Source organism: Armigeres subalbatus, chromosome 2 (assembly GCF_024139115.2).
Source record: "Armigeres subalbatus isolate Guangzhou_Male chromosome 2, GZ_Asu_2, whole genome shotgun sequence".
Lineage (NCBI taxonomy): Eukaryota > Metazoa > Arthropoda > Insecta > Diptera > Culicidae > Armigeres > Armigeres subalbatus.
In genome coordinates, this window is record NC_085140.1 from 370,678,973 (window position 1) to 370,699,204 (window position 20,232).

Here is a 20,232-nt window from a genome sequence, read left to right on the forward strand (position 1 = left end):
TCCCTAGTGCTGATATCTGTGTTAAAATTTGAAAGAAATCCCGACAATGGCATAGTCGGTATTAATTTTACGCTCCCTAAGTGTTTGTTTTTGGTGAAGTGAAAAAGTGCCTGTGCTTTGTTGCCATTTTGATTTCATTTGCTATTGAGTGATGCTCCGGAACACTTCGTCAGAATTTTCTTCTGCCACATCATTTACGTAAGTATTGTCATTTCCTTTTGCCGGATTGTGATGAATGAAAAAAGGGCATAGAGAAAAAAAAACTGAGAGTTTCATTTGTTGTTATGTTGTTATGCTTTGGGCTAACAGCGAGTTGAAAGTTGTATAAGCAGACGCGCGGTACAGGGTTGGTTACGAATATTATTGAATGTGAAAACAAAGGGCTGTTTGAGACCGTTGTTGTTATTTCCTTCTTGGTAATACCGTGTTGATATTTTAATGTACAACATTTGGGTTAAAAATTTATGAGATTTTGTAAGATTTTTATGACATCTGTTGCAAAGTTGTTCGGAAAGTCGAATACGTCATATTAAATATTAGTTCGGTTCAGAATTACCCACTTGGCGGCGCTAGAGTAAATAGAGTTGTCATCTATTTACTCGATAATGGGATGTTTAATGAAAAAGATAGAAATTGTTGATCAAGTTTGGAATTCTAGAGCATTTTGTCAAAAATATACAAGGGAATTGTTATTATATCAATACCTTTTATTCTAACCAGATGGTTAGACTGTTCTTCATGACTTCATGAACAAGAACAGAATTCAGTAAAGTCAGAAAGTGTAAATTGAGATGTTCTTTTGAGTATTTTCCTGGTTGGAAACGCTTGTTGTATTTATAACGTTTTGAGTAGATGATATGGAAAAATCCAATCTCCGAGTGGGTTGGTGCGTCTCTGAGAAGACGTTTGATCCGGGTGGATCACATGGAAAAAGTCCAATCTCTGCACAGAGAAAAAAAAGTTGGGATTCTAACATTTTTCTAATTTCATTTTAAAGTAAGGGAAATTTGGTATTTTTAAGAGCTAAAACTTTCCACTCAAATGTTAAATTGATAGATTTGAAAGTTTTTCTTTCAATATTGAATTCTGATTCTGACAGTGAAACTCTTAAATCAAAATTTTAAAAATAGTCGAACAAGCTTCGAAATTTCACTTTTCTGGCCGCACTGACAGGCAGAAACAATGTAACTGGCAGCCCACGACCATGTCAGTTCAGTTGCAGTTGAAGAAAAAATGAAGCAAGTGCTAGCGGCAAGAAGCGTTTTCTTTTCACTTGATCAGGTATTTACTTAGACAATTTGTTTAAAAGGCAAGTAATTTAATAAAACGTGTTATGTAATTTTCAGTACTGCACTCCGTCATGCCTCAGTTTATATTCCCGACATCCCAAATGGCTTCCCGGTGGAAGTGAAGATGCCCAATAAGACACAGAACAGCATAATCGAACGCAACTCAGCATCACAAATACGATCCCCATAAAGATGATGTTTTCATCGACGAATACGGTTTCTATGGAATCGGCGAAGGTGGCAGCAAACTTGGCTATGGTCGAGGGAAAGATCGTAGTCCTAGTGGAAAAGTAGATCGATAATCCACATGAAGTAACAGCAACGGAACGATGTCAACGATGCTTTCGGAGGGGTATCGGTCGTTAAATGAGTGGCATGAAAGTAATAGACGAAGTCCCATGTAAATAAATCTAAATTAGGAAAATGAAAATAAAATATAGAATTTCACACACATAACCTTGTACAAAATAATTTCATTTGATTATTTTACAATTTTATTCACAAAATTTAGGCTTAAAATGAATTTTCCCATCTTGTTGATTTGAGAGCATAACTTGTTGAAATAAATAGATAAAACGCATTTAAATTTGAGAGGAAAACTTTTATTTTAAATAACAGTTGGGTTCTGGCAAATTAACGTTTTTTGCATTGGTAAATTTAACAATCCTATACTTTCTACTGAAAATCACTAACTCATTTTCTTAATTTTACCAACGATTCTTTTAATTTTACCAACGATTTTTTTTTGTGTGTGGTAAGCTTTGCGCATGACTGCATAAACAAGATCAGCTATTGCGTTATGAATTGAGTTAGAAAGTGTAAACTGAGATGAACTGAGAATATTGAAGGATTGTTCCTGGTTTTGATGCAAGATTGACTTTCTAGAGCCTGGTAAGCTTTGCTCATGACTGCATGAACAAAATCCGCTTTTGAGTTGTGTTTAGTTAAAAGTGTAAACCGAGATGAACTGAGAAAATTGAAGGATTCTTTCTGGTTTTGATGCAAGATTGACTGCATGAACAAGATCAGCTTTTGAGTTGTGTTGAGCTAGAAAGTAAAAACTGAGAATATTTATGGATTGTTTCTGGTTTTGATGCAAGATTGACTTTCTAGAGCCTGGTAAGCTTTGCTCATGACTGCGCATGAACAAGATCAGCTTTTGAGTTGTGTTTAGTTAGAAAGTGTAAACTGAGATGAACTGAGAATATTGAAGGATTGTTCCTGGTTTTGATGCAAGATTGACTTTCTAGAGCCTGGTAAGCTCTGCTCATGACTGCATGAACAAGATCAGCTTTTGAGTTGTGTTGAGTTAGGAAGTGTAAATTGAGATGTTTTTGAGTATTTTGATATTTTCCTGGTTGGAAATACTTCAAGACAAAATTTTCAAAACGACTTATCTGCTTTTGTAAACAAAGATACAAACGTCGATTTGACGAATATGATAGCACTTCCCCGCAAACCAACACCATCAATAGGTAGTAAAGGTCTTGGCCTTCATGTTGGTGGTGTTGGTTTGCGTGGAAGTGCTATCAGATTCGTCGAATAGACGTTTGAAATCTTTGTTTACAAAAGCAGATAAGTCATTTTGAAAAATTTTGTCTTGACTTGTTGTATTTATAGCTTTTGAGTAGATGATATGAAAAAAATCCAATCTCCGAGTGGGTTGGTGCGTCTCTGAGAAGACGTTTGATCCGGGTGGATCACATGAAAAAAAGTCCAATCTCTGAGTGGATTGGTGCGTCGCTAAGAAGACGTTTGGTCCGGGTGGATTACATGTAAGAAAGTCCAATCTCCGAGTGGATTGGTGCGATCCGGTGAGGTCGTTTGATCCTGGTATATCCTAGAAAAGCAAATTTGATCTCCGCTTTATAAGTTATGAACAGAGTGTATTGATGGATTGTTTCTGGTTTTGATGCAAGATTGACTTTTTAGAGCCTGGTAAGCTTTGCGCATAACTGCATGAATAAGATCAGCTTTTGAGTTGTGTTGAATTAGAAAGTGTAAACTGAGATGAACTGAGAAAATTGAAGGATTCTTTCTGGTTTTGATGCAAGATTGACTTTCTAGAGCCTGGTAAGCTTTGCTCATGACTGCATGAACAAGATCAGCTTTTGAATTGTGTAGTTAGAAAGTGTAAACTGAGATGAACTGAGAAAATTTAAGGATTGTTTCTGGTTTTGATGCAAGATTGACTTTCTAGAGCCGGGTAAGCTCTGCTCATGACTGCATGAACAAGATCAGCTTTTGAGTTGTGTTGAGTTAGAAAGTGTAAACTGAGAATATTTATGGATTGTTTCTGGTTTTGATGCATTTTGATGCTTTGCTCATGACTGCATGAACAAGATCAGCTTTTAAATTTTGTAGGGTTAGAAAGTGTAAACTTAGATGAACTGAGAAAATTGAAGGATTGTTTCTGGTTTTGATACAAGATTGACTTTCTAGAGCCTGGTAAGCTCTGCTCATGACTGCATGAACAAGATCAGCTTTTGAGTTGTGTTTAGTTAGAAAGTGTAAACTGAGATGAACTGAGAAAATTGAAGGATTCTTTCTGGTTTTGATGCTAGATTGACTGCATGAACAAGATCAGCTTTTGAGTTGTGTTGAGTTAGAAAGTGTAAATTTAGATGTTTTTTGAGTATTTTTGATATTTTCCTGGTTGGAAATACTTGTTGTATTTATAGCGTTTGAGTAGATGATATGAAAAAAAAATCCAATCTCCGAGTGGGTTGGTGCGTCTCTGAGAAGACGTTTGATCCGGGTGGATCACATGAAAAAAAAAGTCCAATCTTTGAGTGGATTGGTGCGTCGCTGAGAAGATGATGTGAAATGTGAGAAAGTCCAATCTCCGAGTGGATTGTTGCGATCCGGTGAGGTCGTTTGATCTGGGTATATACTAGAAGAAGCAAATTTAATCTCCGCTTTATAAGTTATGAACAGAGTGTATTTATGTATTCTTTCTGGTTTTGATATAAGATTGACTTTCTAGAGCCCCACAGATAAAAAAAAAGTTGGGATTCTTACATTTTTATAATTTCATTTTAAAAGTAAGGGAAATTTGGTATTTTTAAAAGCTAAAGCTTTCCACTCAAATGTTAAATTGAAAGATTTGAAAGTTTTTCTTTTAATATTGAATTTTGATTCTGACAGTGAAACTCTTAAATCAAAATTTTAAAAATAGTCAAACAAGCTTCGAAATTTCACTTTTCTGGCCGCACTGACAGGCAGAAACAATGTAACTGGCAGCCCACGACCATGTCAGTTCAATTGCAGTTGAAGAAAAAATGAAGCAATTGCTAGCGGCATGAAACGTTTTCTTTTCACTTGATCAGGTATTTACATAGATAATTTGTTTAAAAGGCAAGTAATTTAATAAAACGTGTTATGTAATTTTCAGTACTGCACTGCGCCATGCTGCCGTTTATATTCCCGACATCCCAGATTGCTTCCCCGTGGAACTGAAGATGGCTAATACGACACAGAACGGCATAATTGAACGCAACTCAGCATCACAAATACGATCCCCATAAAGATGATGTTTTCTTCGACGAATACGGTTTCTATGGAATCGGCGAAGATGACAGCGAACTTGGCTATGGTCGTGGGAAAGATCGTAGTCCTGGTGGAATAGTAGATCGATAATCCACATGAAGTAACATATCAACGGAACGATGTCAACGATGCTTTCGGAGGGGTATCGGTCGTTAAAGGAGTGGCATGAAAGTAATAGACGAAGTCCCATGTAAATAAATCTAAATTAGGAAAATGAAAATAAAAGATAGAATTTCACACACATAACCTTGTACAAAATAATTTCATTTGATTATTTTACAATTTTATTCACAAAATTTAGGCTTAAAATGAATTTTCCCATCTTGTTGATTTGAGAGCATAACTTGTTGAAATAAATAGATAAAACGCATTTAAATTTGAGAGGAAAACTTTTATTTTAAATAACAGTTGGGTTCTGGCAAATTAACGTTTTTGCATTGGTAAAATTAACAATCGTATGCTTTCTACTGAAAATCACTTACTCATTTTCTTAATTTTACCAACGATTCTTTTAATTTTACCAACGATTTTTTTTTGTGTGGTAAGCTTTGCGCATGACTGCATAAACAAGATCAGCTATTGCGTTATGAATTGAGTTAGAAAGTGTAAACTGAGATGAACTGAGAATATTGAAGGATTGTTCCTGGTTTTATGCAAGATTGACTTTCTAGAGCCTGGTAAGCTTTGCTAATGACTGCATGAACAAGATCAGCTTTTGAGTTGTGTTTAGTTAAAAGTGTAAACCGAGATGAACTGAGAAAATTGAAGGATTCTTTCTGGTTTTGATGCAAGATTGACTGCATGAACAAGATCAGCTTTTTGAGTTGTGTTGAGCTAGAAAGTAAAAACTGAGAATATTTATGGATTGTTTCTGGTTTTGATGCAAGATTGACTTTCTAGAGCCTGGTAAGCTTTGCTCATGACTGCATGAACAAGATCAGCTTTTGAGTTGTGTTTAGTTAGAAAGTGTAAACTGAGATGAACTGAGAATATTGAAGGATCGTTCCTGGTTTTGATGCAAGATTGACTTTCTAGAGCCTGGTAAGCTCTGCTCATGACTGCATGAACAAGATCAGCTTTTGAGTTGTGTAGAGTTAGAAAGTGTAAATTGAGATGTTTTTTGAATATTTTTGATATTTTCCTGGTTGGAAATACTTAAGACAAAATTTTCAAAACGACTTATCTGCTTTTGTAAACACAGATTCAAACGTCGATTTGACGAATCTGATAGCACTCCCACGCAAACCAACACCATCAATAGGTAGCTGAAGGTCTCTGCTAACTGTTGGTGGTGTTGGTTTGCTTGGGGGTGCTATCATATTCGTCAAATCGACGTTTGGATCTTTGCTTACCAAAGCAGATAAGTCGTTTTGAAAATTTTGTCTTGACTTGTTGTATTTATAGCGTTTGAGTAGATGATATGAAAAATCCAATATCCGAGTGGGTTGGTGCGTCTCTGAGAAGACGTTTGATCCGGGTGGATCACATGAAAAAAAGTCCAATCTCTGAGTGGATTGGTGCGTCGCTGAGAAGACGTTTGGTCCGGGTGGATCACATGTAAGAAAGTCCAATCTCCGAGTGGATTGGTGCGATTCGGTGAGGTCGTTTGATCCTGGTACATCCTAGAAAAGCAAATTTGATCTCCGCTTTATAAGTTATGAACTGAGAAAATTGAAGGATTCTTTCTGGTTTTGATGCAAGATTGACTTTCTAGAGCCTGGTAAGCTCTGCTCATGACTGCATGAACAAGATCAGCTTTTGAGTTGTGTTGAGTTAGAAAGTGTAAACTGAGATGAACTGAGAAAATTGAAGGATTCTTTCTGGTTTTGATGCAAGATTGACTGCATGAACAAGATCAGCTTTTGAGTTGTGTTTAGTTAAAAAGTGTAAACTGAGATGAACTGAGAAAATTGAAGGATTCTTTCTGGTTTTGATGCAAGATTGACTGCATGAACAAGATCAGCTTTTGAGTTGTGTTGAGTTAGAAAGTGTAAACTGAGAATATTTATGGATTCTTTCTGGTTTTGATGCAAGATTGACTTTCTAGAGCCTGGAAAGCTTTGCGCATAACTGCATGAATAAGATCAGCTTTTGAGTTGTGTTTAGTTAGAAAGTGTAAACTGAGATGAACTGAGAAAATTGAAGGATTCTTTCTGGTTTTGATGCAAGATTGACTGCATGAACAAGATCAGCTTTTGAGTTGTGTTTAGTTAGAAAGTGTAAACTGAGAATATTTATGGATTGTTTCTGGTTTTGATGCAAGATTGACTTTCTAGAGCCTGGTAAGCTTTGCTCATGACTGCATGAACAAGATCAGCTTTTGAGTTGTGTTTAGTTAAAAAGTGTAAACTGAGATGAACTGAGAAAATTGAAGGATTCTTTCTGGTTTTGATGCAAGATTGACTGCATGAACAAGATCAGCTTTTGAGTTGTGTTTAGTTAGAAAGTGTAAACTGAGAATATTTATGGATTGTGGTAAGCTTTGCTCATGACTGCATGAACAAGATCAGCTTTTGAGTTGTGTTTAGTTAAAAAGTGTAAACTGAGATGAACTGAGAAAATTGAAGGATTCTTTCTGGTTTTGATGCAAGATTGACTGCATGAACAAGATCAGCTTTTGAGTTGTGTTGAGTTAGAAAGTGTAAACTGAGATGAACTGAGAATATTGAAGGATCGTTCCTGGTTTTGATGCAAGATTGACTTTCTAGAGCCTGGTAAGCTCTGCTCATGACTGCATGAACAAGATCAGCTTTTGAGTTGTGTAGAGTTAGAAAGTGTAAACTGAGATGAACTGAGAAAATTGAAGGATTCTTTCTGGTTTTGATGCAAGATTGACTGCATGAACAAGATCAGCTTCTGAGTTGTGTTGAGTTAGAAAGTGTAAATTGAGATGAATTGAGAATATTGAAGGATAGAAACTTCTGGTTTTGATGCAAGATTGACTTTCTAGAGCCTGGTAAGCTCTGCTCATGACTGCATGAACAAGATCAGCTTTTGAGTTGTGTTGAGTTAGAAAGTGTAAATTGAGATGTTTTTTGAGTATTTTTGATATTTTCCTTGTTGGAAATACTTGTTGTATTTATAGCGTTTGAGTAGATGATATGAAAAATCCAATCCCTGAGAGGTTTGGTGCGTCTCTGAGAGGACGTTGGATCCGGGTGGATCACATGAAAAAGTCCAACCTCCGAGTGGATTGGTGCGTCGCTGAGAAGACATTTGGTCCGGTGGATCACATGGAAGAAAGTCCAATCTCCGAGTGGATTGGTGCGATCCGGTGAGGTCGTTTGATTCAGGTATATCCTAGAAAAGCAAATTTGATCTCCGCTTTATAAGTTATGAACAGAGTGTATTGATGGATTGTTTCTGGTTTTGATGCAAGATTGACTTTTTAGAGCCTGGTAAGCTTTGCTCATGACTGCATGAACAAAATCAGCTTTTGAGTTGTGTTTAGTTAAAAAGTGTAAACTGAGATGAACTGTGAATTTTGAAGGATTATTCCTGGTTTTGATGCAAGATTGATTTTCTAGAGCCTGATGAGCTCTGCCCATGACTGCATGAACAAGATCTGCTTTTGAGTTGTGTTGAGTTAGAAAGTGTAAACTGGGACGAACTTTGGAAATTATTGGCATTTTCCTGATTTAATAGAACTGCTGTATTTGAATCGTTCAACAAGAGCCTCGGTTAGTACGCTGGGTGATTTCTATGGAAGCAAATTTATTCTTCGATTTGTAAGTTCTCTCCGTGATTACATGGCAAGATCAAATGTTACATTGTGTGCAGAATTCGAATGTGTAAGATAAAATGAGAATATGGTTGGAATTTTTCATGTTTTGATACAAGATTCATACCCTTGAGCCTGTGAAATGTTACCAATGACAGCATAATACAAGATCAGCATTCAATGAGTGTCTCATCAATCGTCAGCTCTTGCTGTGTCACAACCTTTTTACTTTGATATTGATATTTTTATGCTGGTTTGTAATATAAATTTAGTATCCTTTAGTACATTAAAAAAATCAGCGATTTGTTTGTTCGTATATTTAGCATTGTCTTAAATGCTTTGAAGCTTGATGCATGTATGGTGTAATTGGTAAGTCTCGTTTCAAATAAATTTTATTATACATGATGCTAATGATTCTTCTCTTTTCAGAAATATCCAATTCAATATGGCGAATATATTAAATCTATCTTCGTATCCAATAAACTGTTACTGCCATGTGATTTTTTTTGAAACGTCAAGAGTAGAGGAGAAGAAGGATGTAGGAAATAGAATAGCAAAAAAAATATGATAAATTCATTCCTGACACTAATAGAATATAACATTAAAACATTTTATATGGTTGCACATTTCAAATATATTTGATAAATTATTAGGGTGTCAGTGGAAAAAGCTAAACGAGTTGTAGAAACCCGTCGGGAGAGCAAAAGATAATTGAGAGAAGAGTGGAGAAAATTATCCTCTTGTGCTCTTCATTCAGCGTTGGAAGCAACGCATTCAGTTTTGTGACGAACGTAGTTGCGGATGGATGTGTGGTATGTAAAAGAAAAAAATGAAAGTAGCCAATAGAAGTGAATGTTTCAATCCAATTCCCTAGTGCTGATATCTGTGTTAAAATTTGAAAGAAATCCCGACAATAGGGAGCTGTCAAAATAATGGGTAATTTATTTTTCAAAATAATGAGCATTTTGTGCCCATTTTCATGTTGCCTGTTTTTACCCATTAGTGGGTGAAAAACAAGTTAAATTACAAATAAACAAACGATTTAGAAGCTCTTGGCGGAGGAATGGTAAGAGTTTTGTTTTTACTATTAATATATTAATATACCTGTCATAAGACGAGTTTGAACAATCCCATTGAATTCCACCACTTAATTGTATCCTGACAGATACGTATTTCGACCTCAACAGTAAGGCCGTCTTCAGTGTCTTGTACTTGACTCGACTCGAAGTCGAGTCAAGTACAAGACACTGAAGACGGCCTTACTGTTGAGGTCGAAATACGTATCTGTCAAGATACAATTAAGTGGTGGAATTCAATGGGATTGTTCAAACTCGTCTTATGACAGGTGATATCCACTAAAAAGCTCAAAATAATTTTCTTATATTAATATATTTAAAATGATCGAAAAATTAATTGATTCTTTTTTAGTTCACAAACGCCTTGTCTCGTTCCCGAAACGAAAAGTCGAAGTATCAGTCGTCGGACTCGGGATTATTCTGGAGATGCTGATTTCCTTTGATGTACACTCTCCGCAGAAGAAGTCACGGATTGGGGTGGACTACGTAGCCAGTATGTCCCAAGGGAAACAAACAAAAGTTCGATTGTCGCGGAAAACCAACTTGCGCAACATAGCGCTATTGAAATACTCCATCCTCAGGTCAACATTATGCTGCATACATCATGCCCGTCGTCCACCAAATGGAACCGAATCAGGCGGTCTAGCGCGGTGCTGATTCCCTCCGTCGGCAGCTTCCGGTAATTCAAATTTAGGAGGAGGAATTGTAAAAGGTAAATTGGATACTTCCAAATAAATGCTTTTCTAGTCTAACTGTTTTTTTTTTACCGTAGCACTAAAATAACATCGGATCGTGCGCTGACCACTATTGTATGAAAAGCCATCGATTGCAGGATTGAATTCTGAGGCTGCTGCTGGAAGTACTTCCATTCTGATAGATCCAGTGGTGGATTCGGTGGATTTATCTACGACGAGAACTAAATGCAATCTGGTACGTGATTCGGCAAAGCAGCAAAAAAGTCCGTCGACTCTGTATTTTCACTATTGATAAATTATAAATAAAGAACAACTATTCCATAAGCCCCATATAAATGCGTTGCTTGTTTTAATATTTTAGTAAATTAATTATTATATTTTTTTGTATTGCCATCAAGAGTAAAAAATACTCATTTTTGGGGATTCAATTTTTCGCATAATGAGTAAAAATTACTCCTGAATCTGACGTACAGGCCTATTACTCATTAATGAGTAAACGCTGTTTACTCTTTTAATGAGTTGAACTATTTAACTTCATAATGGGTACTTTTTTACCCATTAAAGAGTACTTTGGTGGCACAGTGTAACCCGCAGGCAAGCTGGCGGCCATTACCGCTCGCGGAAAACTGGATACTATCAAATATTGCGCATGAGCCCCAAAATTTTATTCCCACCTTTGGGCTTCCGCGCCGAGCACTCAGCGCCAGACTCGGCGACAAGGTAATAGTCGCCAAGTTGGTACAGTGAACGCTCGCTAATTGGGTTTTTTCTAGTTGGGGCGCTTTTTAGTTGGGGGTTCGCTAATAGGGGCGAAACCCAATTAAAAAGCAGCTAAACGTCAGAATGTGATGTCAAAAACGCGTTGACGTTTTGCTTCCGTGTTTGGCGGGATCGATATTTTCTGGCGCGTAAAATTTTCCTTTGTTCAATGCAAAAAGTAAACAACATTGACGCTTGTCAAAACGCCCCAATTAGCGAACGACATTCGCTAGTTGGGGTGAGGTCGTGCCCCAATTAGCGAACGATCACTGTACTCCTGATTTTTTGACAACTGATGTCGATTGGTTGTGTGAGTGCACCGGTGTCAAAAAATAGAGCTTTTACACACAAAAAAAAATCGTTGGTAAAATTAAAAGAATCGTTGGTAAAATTAAGAAAATGAGTTAGTGATTTTCAGTAGAAAGTATAGGATTGTTAAATTTACCAATGCAAAAAATGTTACTGTGACAAACCCCAACTATTATTTAAAAATAAAAAATTTCCTCTCAAATTAAAATGTGTTGCTATCTATTCATTTCAACAAGTTATGCTCTCAAAACAACAAGATGGGAAAATTCATTTTAAGCCTAAATTTTGTGAATAAAATTGTAAAATAATCAAATGAAATTATTTTGTACAAGGTTATGTGTGTGAAATTCTATATTTTATTTTCATTTTCCTAATTTAGATTTATTTACATCCCGCATAATCCTGAACCGTAAGTGGATTATTTCTCAAATAATTCATGATTATAACAAACTTTGACTCTACTATTCTGTTTATTGTACATATTTAAGATACACCCACCTCTCCATAAATGGTATTTACCGTATGGTTTGTTGTTATTGGTAAATCGACCATATGAGTAATAGGCGGTTAAGTATAATTACTGTATAAAAAAGGATATTTTTCAGTACATTATTTTCGTGATACATCATGTGGTATGGTCCATTTATAATCCGTGTTTCAAATAAGAACAGTAGGGGTTGTTATTTGTTAACCATAGAATGATATATGAAAAAATGACGCACCGTATCCCTTATCTTTCATCAGAAGGAAACATTTGTAAATTACTCCACATATTAAATGAAAACACTTGTATTTTACACTCACATTGTATATTTCCACATTAAATTCATGTTTTCCGTGAAAAATTATGTTAATTTTACGTATAATTTAACATTTATATCAGCGAGTTCTGCATCGTTTATGGTTTTTCTCGAGCATCCGGGCCCGGGAAGCCGCATCGGAGGAGAATACGATACTGACCTGCAGAATACACAGAAGAGCAACCACTGGATATTAAATATGAAGAGCATATCTAATAAATGTAAAAATACTTACCAAATCATGTCCAAGAAAAATTGAGTCGGTTCCTTGGTCGGTTCTCCAAAAGGTATTTGCTTCCATTTTCTTCCGCAATAGCTGTTGAGAACTGTTGAAACATTTTATTATGCAACAGTATTTGAACACAATATGCAATTTTCATTACTTACCCCTGTTTTTCAGCACGAGAAATTATTTAAAACTGGAGAAACAATGATTCAAAATCAATCTGGTTCTAGTCAACCAGTTTTTTTTTCACAACAAAAACAAAGGCAAAAACACGGAAAAATGATTCTGCGGGATATAAAAATCTGAACACTCCACTCATCATAACGTTTATCGCGTTTGTATCATTGGAGGATATTATTTCTAATATATGTGCGGAAAAGCAAGGAAACAAAGCTAAATTTAGATGATACATAATTATTTCACAGCAATATTTAATATTGTTGATATTATCAGTTATAAGTCTTTCACAGTATATTATCGTTTTTCATCGAAAGGATGGAAGATAAAGTAGTATAAATAAACAATGAATTATGAGATTATTGCATATGGTATTGTAGATTAAACATGATGTATAGTATTTATTCTACTTCAACATATAGTTACATTGTAAAGCTACTATTATACAATTAGTAACAGTATTCCTTAATGAAGATGAACAGTAACAAGAGTACTGTAAATCGTTTTTAATTATGCGGGATGGGACTTCGTCTATTACTTTCATGCCACTCATTTAACGACCGATACCCCTCCGAAAGCATCGTTGACATCGTTCCGTTGCTGTTACTTCATGTGGATTATCGATCTACTTTTCCACTAGGACTACGATCTTTCCCTCGACCATAGCCAAGTTTGCTGCCACCTTCGCCGATTCCATAGAAACCGTATTCGTCGATGAAAACATCATCTTTATGGGGATCGTATTTGTGATGCTGAGTTGCGTTCGATTATGCTGTTCTGTGTCTTATTGGGCATCTTCACTTCCACCGGGAAGCCATTTGGGATGTCGGGAATATAAACTGAGGCATGACGGAGTGCAGTACTGAAAATTACATAACACGTTTTATTAAATTACTTGCCTTTTAAACAAATTGTCTAAGTAAATACCTGATCAAGTGAAAAGAAAACGTTTCTTGCCGCTAGCACATGCTTCATTTTTTCTTCAACTGCAACTGAACTGACATGGTCGTGGGCTGCCAGTAAATTGTTTCTGCCTGTCAGTGCGGTCAGAAAAGTGAAATTTCGAAGCTTGTTTAACTATTTTTTTAATTTTGATCTAAGAGTTTCACTGTCAGAATCAAAATTCAATATTGAAAGAAAAACTTTCAAATCTATCAATTTAACATTTGAGTGGAAAGTTTTAGCTCTTAAAAATACCAAATTTCCCTTACTTTTAAAATGAAATTAGAAAAATGTTAGAATCCCAACTTTTTTTTTCTCTGTGTATGTAAAATTAGCAAACCATGTTTTGTTTTCTTTGTAAACATCAATTAGGAAGTAGCTGATCGAAAACGGAAAGGAATCATAAGCAACCAAGGCCCTTCACGTCAATCAAAGTTTCTCCGTCATTCCTCTCGACCGGTTTACAAAATTGATGAACACAATAGTGAACCAGAAAGCGAAGACCTTCCAGTGTATAATGTGGGAGAGACCGATGAATTGATTACATGTTGCATTGGGGGCGTAGACATTACTATGCTCATCGATTCAGGATCGAAGCATAATTTAATCGATGACACAACATGGGAGATTATGAAGTTACAAGATGTAAAAATACGAAATCAAAGGTTCGATAACAGCAAGCGGTTTTTGGCTTATGGTCGAGTTCCGTTAAAGCTAGTTACAGTGTTCGACGCTGATCTAGAGATTAATGACGGGGGAAAATTGCTGAAAACTACTACTTCTTTTTACGTTATCGAGAGAGGACAGCAACCGCTACTTGGAAAAATAACTGCACAACAAGTTGGGGTGCTGCAAATTGGCTTACCTAGTTCGAGAAATACATTGGTTCGCAGAGTGGATTTGATTAAAGGGTCATTTCCAAAAATGAAAGGAATATCGCTGAGTTTACCCATAGATAGATCAGTTTCGCCCGTCATTCAACCTCTTCGCCGCTGCCCCATACCGCTTTTAAAGCAAGTTGAAGCTAAACTGAATGAACTATTGCAGCTTGACATTATTGAAAAAGTCACTAAACCAACATCATGGGTCTCCCCGTTGGTACCGATTTTAAGGACAATGGCGAATTGCGCCTTTGTATAGATATGCGTAGAGCGAACCAGGCCATTAAGAGACTCAATCATCCACTGCCAGTATTCGACGATATGCTCCCTAGATTTCGAAACGCCAAGCTGTTTACATCGTTGGATATAAAACAGGCATTCCATCAGGTGGAGCTTTCGGAAGACTGTCGCGACATTACTACATTTATTACGAATTGGGGACTGTTTCGCTATAAAAGACTACTCTTTGGTGTGAATTGCGCTCCGGAGCTGTTCCAAAACTTGATGGAGAGCCTTCTCGCAGAGTGTGAAAACACTGTAGTGTTTATCGACGACATCATGATATTTGGATCTACTGAGGAAGAACACGATAAAGCAGTAAAACATACACTGAGTGTTCTGAACCGCTATGGTATTCTACTGAATATTCATAAATGTAAGTTCAAACAAACAGAGATATCATTCTTAGGGCACATGCTTTCACCAGATGGAGTAGCTACCTGATCGCCCATGGATCGATATAGCGATAGATTTCCTTGGACCAATGCCATCCGCTGAGTATATTCTAGTGGTTATCGACTACTACAGTCGCTATATGGAGTTAGAAGTGATGAATAAGATTACCGCTCAGGAGACAATCAAAAGATTGAAACGAATTTTTCGTATCTGGGGGCCACCAAGAACGATCACTTTGGACAATGCTAAACAGTTCGTATCTAGTGAATTGGAAGAGTATTGTAAAACAAATGGCATTTACCTAAATCACACGTCTCCATACTGGCCACAAGCAAATGGCGAGGTCGAACGCCAAAATAGATCATTATTGAAAAGAATGAAAATAGCTAACGCTCTGTATGACAATTGGAAGGCTGAACTTGACAACTACCTGGATCTCTACAATAATACTCCGCATACAATTACTGGCAAGGCGCCTAGTGAGCTTTTACAAAACCGGAAGTTGCGCACAAAACTCCCTTGTGTCGACGACATCGAAACCATGCCCCCAGTACCGATTTCCGAAATCAGGATCACGAGAAAAATGTCATGCAAAACAGTGGGAGGATGAGAAGCGTAGAGCAAAACCAAGTTCTATTTTACCTGGCGATACAGTCCTCATGAGGAATCTCTGCCCGACGAACAAACTGTCCACTAATTTCTACAAGGAGAAATTTACAGTTGTTGACAGACAAGGATCGAACGTCACCGTTCAATCTCAGGAAACAGGAAAAACGTACGATCGTAACTCGTCTCACCTCAAACCCATTTCTGACCCTGTACTCGTTGAGGATAGCACAGGTAACAGAGATCGTAGTGGTTACTCTATACCAGCAATGTCTGAACAATCACCGGTTGATGGAGAATCGCTGGAGATCGCTGTGGATCCTGATGCTCCAGAGTCGGGAGATTTGCCACTACCACAAAGGCAACCTAGACGGTCAACGCGAACACACAAGCCTAAGGTAATGTACAGTCCATAATGCTATATTTCCTCATAAGTTTAAATAGTTGAAAATACAACATGAAAAAGGAATAATAATAACTCCATTATTCGAAAGAAAAGGGGATGTGGTACTATGGTATGAACAACTGTTACGTATGTATTGGTGTGGATCCAAGAGGTTCACCCTGATCTCTTGAGAGTCGTTGCAGTCAGTCATACTCGGTTCGTCGTCGTGTGTAGTTCACCTTGCGTGTTAGTCCATACTCTTGCGTGCTAGTTACCACACTATCTATACGCAAATATACACCTTGTAGTCGAATATTACCTTGATGGTTTTCATCGAAATCTATCGCTTTCCGGCATCATTTGTCCGTTTGGCTACTAATGCTGGTGGCCGTTACTGATGTCAGTGACCGTATATCGAAGCCGGAGGAAACCGGATAATGTTGATTCACAGGCATAGGATCATTACACTGTATGGACGAGAAGCTGGACCTGGAAGTCTTCAAACCTTGTACAAATTGTGCACAGTAGAGGACACCGTACATTGTTGATGGAGGCAAAACTAAAGGACTTGTTGAGTTGTTTCCGCTTTCGGAGGTCTTCGGAGTGCCTTGGTCGAATCGATTGAATTACCGAATTCATGCACAGGCAGTTGTTTTCAGATTTTCAGTCATCCTTCTAACATTCCAGTTGTTGTAATGTTGCTGAAATAGATATTAGAAGGAAATAATTTAGAATTCGTAATTATTGTCGATTTCACCAATTTGAAGAGTTATGTGTAGATTGTGATTTGGCCGCTTCTTTTTCTCACACTCACTCTCATTTCGGGTTGATCGATTTTCGTTACTGAAATTTACCCAATTATAACCCATTACTCGTTAGTCACATGTAAGCGTGTACACTAAATCGATTCCCGCCATGATTTGACGTCTATTTGTTTTCAGATTGAGCACTCACACACAAATATTATACACGGAAAATCAAACTTTTATGAGTGTATTGAGTGTGAGAAAAAGATGACTGTGAGAAAAAATCTCGCAAAACTCTTATGAAGTGCAAAAAGCGCAATATTTCAGTCGAAATAAACTCACATTGATGGCGTGGAAAAAATGCAACCAGAAGTGAGCCATTTTTTGCTAGCTGTCAAGATGGTCAGGATGAACGCTGTAATGAACAGGGTTTGTTCATAAGAATACCTTATGAAAAGTTTACACAAAGTATGAATTTCATAAGGCAAACTTATGATTCCCATTGGCACCTTATGAAATGAAAATATAATGAATTCATATGGTTTCATAAGGCAAGACTTATACTAATGACACACTGGTGGTATTCGTACCATGGTACAAGTTGTACCACTAGTGTGTCACCTTGTACCATGCTGGTACAACGTGGAAAACCATGGTACAATATGTACTAGGGTATATAACCGTGGTACTTGTACCACCAGTGTGTCTTTAGTATTATGAAAATCAAAATGTTTTTTCTACCAGTGCACGAATCGGACCAAAAGCCTAAAAAAAGATATTTTAGTTACTAGATAAAGATTGTCGCTGTCGTCGCTGTCCGAAACATCTTTTGCTGGCGAGGATAGGGGAGCTAAATGTCAAAGAAGGAAAATCCATACGATTTGACAGGTATGTACCACACATGTTTCGGACAGCAGAACAAAGGGAACCGAAGCGACAATCTTTATCTAGTAACTAAAATATCTTTTGCCTAAAAAGATCAAAATTTAAACTATTTGCGTTTATTTTAAATTCTGAGTGTAGTTTGAGTGTGTGAATCGGTGATTCAAAAATCGGTAGGTTTGGCCACCTTGCATAAAACTCGCCGAGTCTGAAAAGGCTCATTAGCTCTGTCTCTTTTTGTTTTTGGCATCTGCCGTTCTCTCAACTGTCGATGTGTCCGGGCAGACGTTCCCATGTTTTCATTTTAACTTCTAATCTGTTTGTGTACCCGGAACACAATATCCAGATTGAATACGTGTTTAAAGCTAGTGAAACTGGACAAAAATACAAATTTATCATTACTAAAAACTTTTGAATTACCGAAAACACTATTAGGTACTTAGAACAAAAGTTTGTTAACAATCTGAGAAAAGTTTCAATTGCCACGACGGTGGTGCGGATTCTGCTAACCAGCGAATCCACAAACACGATGTCGGTTACGGAGTATGTCCAGCTGGCACTATTATTCGGCTCCGGCTTCATATTTTTCCTATTGATTGTGGTAAGTATGTAACAGTTTTTGCCTTCGTAAAAGTTCAAAATACCCGAATTATTAATGAAGTAAAATGTTTGCCATGTATCGAAAATAATTGCACAATATTGTGGTTGGTGCTAACCAGCGTGCATTTTTTATGCAAAACTTTTGAACCCTTTGAAGCTATTAATCATTTTTGTTTTCGAATCATATTTAAATGAAACATGCATAAAATACTACTATTGAAACTATTGTTAATAATATTACTTTATTTTGATAGGTAGGAATCATCCTAAAGGTAACAACCACACCTTTTCCGCACATTGTCCGTCACAAAGAGGAGGAGCATTTCTTAGACTCAGTCACGGATGAAAAGAAACGCTTCCCTTCGCTTGAAGATCAACCAACCTTAGAACTTAGCGTGATTGTCCCTGCGTTCGATGAAGAAAAACGACGTTGGTTGAACCTTTCAACTTATTGTAACAATGGTCATTAATTCTTTCCCACTTTCAGTACCGGTGATGCTGGACGAATGCCTTGAATATCTTGAATCAAAAACCAAATCGAAGAAATCATTTTCCTACGAGGTGATTGTTGTCAGCGATGGCAGCCGAGACAAAACCGTCGAAGTTGCACAAAAATATTCCGCAAAGTATGGATCTGATAAGGTTCGGGTGATGGCTCTGGTACAGAACCGTGGCAAAGGTGGAGCTGTTCGAATGGGGATGCTCAGTGCTCGGGGTCGATTTCTTCTGTTTGCCGATGCGGACGGGGCGACAAAGTTTCCCGATTACGCCAAACTTGAGCAGAGTATGGTGGAACTGTGCGGGAACGACCACACCAAAGATGCCATCGCCATCGGTTCCCGCGCTCATTTGGAGCAGGAGGCTACCGCTCAACGAACCCTCTTCCGGACGATACTAATGCATGGGTTTCACTTTCTGGTATGGGCATTCGCCGTCAAACGAATTCGCGACACGCAGTGTGGCTTCAAGCTGCTGACCAGGTCATCCGCACGGAAGGTATTCTCCGTGATGCATGTCGAGCGGTGGGCATTCGACGTGGAGCTTCTCTTCATTGCACAAACGTACAACATTCCGATTGACGAGATTGCGGTTCGCTGGACCGAGATCGAGGGGTCGAAGTTAACACCGTTCTGGTCGTGGCTACAGATGGGGCGGGATTTGATTTTTATCTGGTTCCGCTATGCGATCGGAGCGTGGCAGCTGCGGAAAGAACACGTAAACTGAATGATCTCATTTTATTCCCGATTGGCTTTAGACCGATGAATGCTGCGAGTGGTTTTACTTAAAATTGCATTTATCTTTTTTAATATATGAAACTTGCATCGAAAAAAAAACTCCCAACAAATTTATCCCGCACGATTTTTATTTTATTGGTGAAATCAAGATAAAAATCGTGTTGCAATTAGGATTGTTTTTATCATAAAGTGCATTTATCCCTATCGTCGAGCAACAGTGCTCACTTCGTTTACACCATTTGCGCTGTTTTCCGTTGGATAGAATTAGCGCACATCATGGTATTCCTATTGGAGATGATGCTTATGATAAAAGAACTACATTATTGGACATATATTCTAATTATTAAAATAACAAGAATAAGTGTTGTAAGTGAATATTGAAGTACAGAACAGTGTTTAAACTGAAAAATATGACTTAATTTTTCGAAAGAAAATTCATTTTTGAAAAATATTTAAACCTGATAAAAATGTAGCAAGCGTCAGAAGTGAGTAGAAGTAAGCACTGTAATAATATACTTACCTAGATAGTATTCCTACGCCTAGTACACATAATATGAACTGCGATCATTTTCTTTAAGTCGAGTCAAGTACGAGACACTGAATACGGCCTTATTATTGAGGTCGAAATACGTATCTGTCAAATTTACAATCAAGTGATATAATTAGATGGGATAATACG

General features: G+C 37.3%; 2 protein-coding genes and 2 long non-coding RNA genes across 4 annotated transcripts; 3 read left to right on the top strand and 1 right to left on the bottom strand.

The window, feature by feature from the left end:
- Positions 1–9,549: 9,549 nt before the first annotated feature.
- Positions 9,550–10,744, top strand: LOC134217227 (uncharacterized). The gene is made up of 3 exons (XR_009980954.1): positions 9,550–9,625; positions 9,988–10,347; positions 10,408–10,744. It is a non-coding gene; the product is annotated as an uncharacterized LOC134217227 (long non-coding RNA).
- A 1,441-nt stretch (positions 10,745–12,185) lies between these two features.
- On the bottom strand, positions 12,186–12,842 carry LOC134217228 (uncharacterized). The gene is made up of 3 exons (XR_009980955.1): positions 12,586–12,842; positions 12,434–12,524; positions 12,186–12,358 (listed from the first exon to the last, which is right to left on the bottom strand). It is a non-coding gene; the product is annotated as an uncharacterized LOC134217228 (long non-coding RNA).
- A 2,345-nt stretch (positions 12,843–15,187) lies between these two features.
- LOC134210112 (uncharacterized protein K02A2.6-like) lies at positions 15,188–15,709 on the top strand. Its single transcript, XM_062686132.1, has one exon. The coding sequence runs from the start codon at positions 15,188–15,190 to the stop codon at positions 15,707–15,709; it is 522 nt and encodes a 173-aa protein (XP_062542116.1).
- A 2,265-nt stretch (positions 15,710–17,974) lies between these two features.
- Positions 17,975–19,962, top strand: LOC134213074 (dolichyl-phosphate beta-glucosyltransferase). The gene is made up of 3 exons (XM_062691630.1): positions 17,975–18,319; positions 18,573–18,747; positions 18,806–19,962. Exons 1-3 carry the CDS (start codon positions 18,248–18,250, stop codon positions 19,540–19,542), a joined length of 984 nt encoding a protein of 327 aa, XP_062547614.1. The 5' UTR covers positions 17,975–18,247; the 3' UTR covers positions 19,543–19,962.
- The last annotated feature ends 270 nt before the right edge of the window (positions 19,963–20,232 follow it).